The sequence below is a fragment of the Oncorhynchus tshawytscha genome, unplaced genomic scaffold, assembly GCF_018296145.1.
Source record: "Oncorhynchus tshawytscha isolate Ot180627B unplaced genomic scaffold, Otsh_v2.0 Un_contig_9630_pilon_pilon, whole genome shotgun sequence".
NCBI classification, from domain to species: Eukaryota; Metazoa; Chordata; class Actinopteri; order Salmoniformes; family Salmonidae; genus Oncorhynchus; species Oncorhynchus tshawytscha.
In genome coordinates, this window is record NW_024609284.1 from 102248 (window position 1) to 106844 (window position 4597).

At 40.2% G+C, this 4597-nt stretch overlaps 1 protein-coding gene across 2 annotated transcripts; it reads right to left on the reverse strand.

Annotated features, from left to right (window-relative positions):
* Positions 1-277: 277 nt before the first annotated feature.
* Positions 278-3229, reverse strand: LOC112237199 (CD209 antigen-like protein E). Of its 2 annotated transcripts, XM_042314759.1 has the most exons (6): positions 2993-3229; positions 1749-1850; positions 1436-1639; positions 1175-1317; positions 815-915; positions 278-509 (listed from the first exon to the last, which is right to left on the reverse strand). In XM_042314759.1, exons 1-6 carry the CDS (start codon positions 3132-3134, stop codon positions 368-370), a joined length of 834 nt encoding a protein of 277 aa, XP_042170693.1. In that variant the 5' UTR covers positions 3135-3229; the 3' UTR covers positions 278-367. The 2 variants fall into 2 exon arrangements, with proteins under 2 accessions (XP_042170693.1, XP_042170692.1); XM_042314758.1 differs by lacking the exon at positions 2993-3229 and having other exon boundaries at positions 1749-2103.
* Between the last annotated feature and the right edge of the window lie 1368 nt (positions 3230-4597).

Below are 4597 nucleotides of genomic sequence, written 5' to 3' on the forward strand. Positions count from 1 at the left end.
GACAGAACAGGGCTTAGACTCTGATTGGTTAAGCAGTAGTAGTATTGATAAATGAGGCCTCAAGGCTCTGTATTTATGTTTATTTATTTTCCCTTTTGTACATGAACCATTTGCACATTGTTACAACACTGTATATACACATGATATAGAATTTGAAATGTCTTCATTCTTTTGGAACTTCTGTGAGTGTAATGTTTACTGTTATTTTTTATTGTTAATTTCACTTTTGTATATTATCTACTTCTCTTGCTTTGGCAATGTTAACATATGTTTCCCATGACAATAAAGCCCCTTTAATTTAAATGAATTGAGAGACACAGAGAGACACACAGAGAGGAGACAGAATGTTTGTTGCTGTAGGTTATTGTTACACCACATTCTCACAGATCCAGTTATGATTTGTGCCACATTTGTCATCATTCCATGTTGTTACAGGGTCATCTTTACTAAAGTATATTTCAGCACAGTCCTCCTGCTCTCTATCATCAGGCTGTCCTGCGCTCCAGTACCTAAACAACACAGAGAACCAGACAGTCAGACACTGTGGTACAAACATCCTCCTCATTTATACACATAGTCCTACGTTTTGAAGACACACTCTGTAAGATAATAATACCGTTATCAAGAATGGGCCATCAACACATTTCACTACATTCATATGTAAATATTACCTGGTTTCTATAATACATCTATAGTTCTCATTGAATGACGTTCATGAGTGGAAACATACTTTTTTATGAACATGATTGGAAGCAAAATATCTTTGTTGTTTTTTTATCAACATATCAACTGGTAAAATGGTCAAATCTCTCACCCTGTGGTCAGTGTTGTGCCATCCACCCACTTCCAGGTCCCCTCAGTGACAGAGTCAGTCAGACCAATCCAGGCTCTCAGGTGGAGGTTAAAGACAAATGTCTGTTGTTGAGAAAGATAAAAACGTATTATACTGCACATATAAGTGTACTGCTGGAAATGAAAATGTCTCTCTCTCTCTCTCTCTCTCTCTCTCTCTCTCTCTCTCTCTCTCTCTCTCTCTCTCTCTCTCTCTCTCTCTCTCTCTCTCTCTCTCTCTCTCTCTCTCCTCTCTCTCTCTCTCTCTGTCTCTGTCTCCTCTCTCCTCTCTCTCTCTGTCTCTCTCTCCTCTCTCTCTCTTCTCTCTCTCTCTCTCTCTCACCTGTTCCTCTCTGCTGTTTATGATCACGAGGTCTGCTCCTCTCCTCTTACAGTCCTGTCTGCTCTCCTCCCAGGTTTTCTTCTCAGTAGAGAGGAAGTACAAACTGGAGTCAAAGTATCTCCATCCCTCCTGACAATGCTGCTCTGTTGAAGAGCAAAGGTGAACACATTGAGAAACTTAGCCAGTATCTTTATACTCATAAACCCAATGATATATAATTACTGTTGATTTTACTTTGAATTTATCACAGTTATATCTCACCCATCACAAAAAGCTTTGCCTGAATATGACCTTTCTCTTTAGTCAGGTTGTTGTATCTGGTCTGTAGCTGGTCTCTCTCTTTAGTCAGGTTGTTGTATCTGGTCTGTAGCTGGTCTCTCTCTGCAGTTGCGTTATTCTCATAAAGGGAACAACTCTGTGACAAGTTGTTCCTTTTATCCTCAGAATCTTTAATGGCTCTGTTATCTACAAAGTATAAACACATAGTTACTAGGTAAAACACCAGGTAAATTGGCTTAGTAACCAGCACCTCTTATAACTGGGTGATAAGCAATGAACTTGGACACAAACTCACAGTAGACAGACAGGCCTATGATCCCAGCCAGTAGGAGAACACACAGCAGCCCCAGAAACACTGCAGCAACTAGGAAGGGTCTCTTCCCTGAGCTATCAGGCTCTGTGGACACACATAATATACTGTTATGTTTTGTGTGTGTGCGTGTTTTACCTGCGTTCTGGTCTCCTCGACCATTATTAGGAGCAGCGTCTGCTGACTTTTCTCTCTTGGTGCTGGTCTCACCGTCTCTCAGGGTGTCTGCACTGACATAGATATCCACAATCCTCTCCTCCATCTCACCTCTGTCAAACTTGACCTTCTTGTTCATATCTGGTTCAGCATAGATGACCTTTGACATCTTTAACTATGCCTGGGTCTTTCTTTCTATGTAGGGCTACTTACTATACATTAAGTCTCTGCTTCTAGAATTAATGTGATGGTCTTCCAACATGGCCACCAGGAGGCGTCATACGTCAACTGCAAGCCTTCTATACATTCAGTCTCTGCTTCTAGTGATCTCTCTGTCTCTGAGTCATCTGTGTTTCTGTGTCTGTGTGACTGCTGTAGGTCTTAACTCTATGGAAGTAACAACAAAATTTCACGGGAAGTTGTGGCTATGATAATACAAAAATGTTTACAAGTTTGAAAACTTGTGTGTGTAGTTGTGTGAGAGATCGTTACAGTGGTTATTGTTAAACCATTTTCTGCTGCATAATATAAATGATTCCATGTCTATACATGGTCATCTTGTCCAGAGTATATCTCTACACAGTCCTCCTGCTCAGGGAACAGGACTTGCTATTTGTGATGATGGACAGGACACTATCATACCAGGAAGATATAGATCATAGAGTGGAAGTGGAGAACAAAGACTAGCTGTTAACATATATTAAATATCATATGTAACAGTCAAATATGAGCATTTGATGTTGTGCTTATATGTAACTTGACAACAAAGACTGACTGTCAAAGATTATTAGAACACACAGCAGCCCCAGACACACTGCAGCAACTCCAGAGGGTCTCTTCCACCACTGAACATGTACTGAATAACACATTATTAAAGTAAGATCTTTAGTAATGTGTATTACTGTATCATCTAGGATTGGGACAAATAAAGGTATAGAAATACTGGGTCATCCTTTTTAATATATTATGTGTAATCTGTGTGTGTGTGTGTGTGTGTGTGTGTGTGTGTGTGTGTGTGTGTGTGTGTGTGTGTGTGTGTGTGTGTGTATGTGTGTGTGTTAGTGCAATCTTACCTGAAGCAACAATTCCATTTCTTGAACTAGGCTTGAAGGCTCTTACATTGGAATATAATTGGCCATCGATGTCTGTGTTCTTCATTGCATCAGGCTCATCGTCTTCAAATCTATCTGGGATTTCATAGACTCCCTTTGACATCTTAACACACTTGTGGTCAAATACAGTAACTTCTACTTCTTACCTCAACTCTAATGTACGTTTGTAGCTGTGTCGTCTCCCTGCGCTGTTCTGCGTCTGTGTGACTTTAGGTAGTGAAACTCCTTATCAGTCAGCCACAGTGGATGACAAATTTTGAAATCAACACAACAATGACCACCATGTGACTTCCACCGGCCTTAGTTTGATAATATACATTATGTGACTCTATATCATGATATAGGATGTATGTGTGAATTCACAGGGTCCCAACTTTTCATGTTCTAAAATAAATTGGGATCCTGTTAATTGACATATACACTACATATATCCTGACTGAGTTTACTGCACCCCCAGCCTTCAAATGGAGAACACATTATGGCTCTCACTCTGTGGGAGGTGTAGGGGGAAGTTGCCCTTAGATGCTGATCTTTGGTCAGTTTTATATTTCTTCCACAAATGGTTAAGGTTGGGATTGGGGGAAAGTAACCTGGTCCTAGATCTGTACTTAGGGGAAACTTCCCCCTGTTTGTGACCGGCCACCAATGGCCATGTAGGGGTCTATGCTCTATCTATGCTGACTGTGAAGAGTTACTCAGAATGAAAAAGCAGAAGATCTGACAACATCTCCATAGTTTCAGTTTGACAGATTTAAGAGGAAGAAGAATAAAAACCCTTCACATGTATTATGATAAAACATTCATATTTCCACCCTGTCTTTCAGTACAACATAACATAAACATACTGGTTACATCTAATGACACAACTCTCTCTGCACTGATTCCACTGTTCCACATGACATCTACCTACATGAACTATTATACAACTCTACAACTCTACTCTATTCCACAGGAGGAGAGAAAGCATCACACAGATCCTTAGATACAGAGTCAAAGTTGTCCCTCTGGTGGATGTAGTACTAACTACAGGTACAGCTGTAATGTTGGTGACAGAGACCTGGGTGGATGTAGTACTAACTACAGGTACAGCTGTAATGTTGGTGACAGAGACCTGGGTGGATGTAGTACTAACTACAGGTACAGCTGTAATGTTGGTGACAGAGACCTGGGTGGATGTAGTACTAACTACAGGTACAGCTGTAATGTTGGTGACAGAGACCTGGGTGGATGTAGTACTAACTACAGGTACAGCTGTAATGTTGGTGACAGAGACCTGGGTGGATGTAGTACTACCTACAGGTACAGCTGTAGTGTTGTAGTATGAACTACAGGTACAAATCAAATCAATGTAGTACTAACTACAGGTACAAATCAAATCAAAGTGTATTTGTCACGTGCGCCGAATACAACAGGTGAAATACCTTACAGTGAAATGCTTACTTACAGGCTCTAACCAATAGTGCGGAGAAAAAAAAGAAAAAAAAAGTATGTGTGTGTAAGTAAAGAAATAAAACAACAGTAAAAAAGACATTTAAAAATAAGAGTAGCAAGGCTACATACAGACAC

What these genes read in the sequence shown, in the direction of transcription:
- LOC112237199 (XM_042314758.1), bottom strand. Translation starts at nt 2,088, where the DNA reads ATGTCAAAGGTCATCTATGCTGAACCAGATATGAACAAGAAGGTCAAG. An exon ending in GGCAAAGCTTTTTGTGATGG is followed by an intron (nt 1,318 to 1,435) that starts GTGAGATATAAC and finishes GCTCTTCAACAG; the next exon opens with AGCAGCATTGTCAGGAGGGA. An exon ending in TAAACAGCAGAGAGGAACAG is followed by an intron (nt 916 to 1,174) that starts GTGAGAGAGAGA and finishes TCTCAACAACAG; the next exon opens with ACATTTGTCTTTAACCTCCA.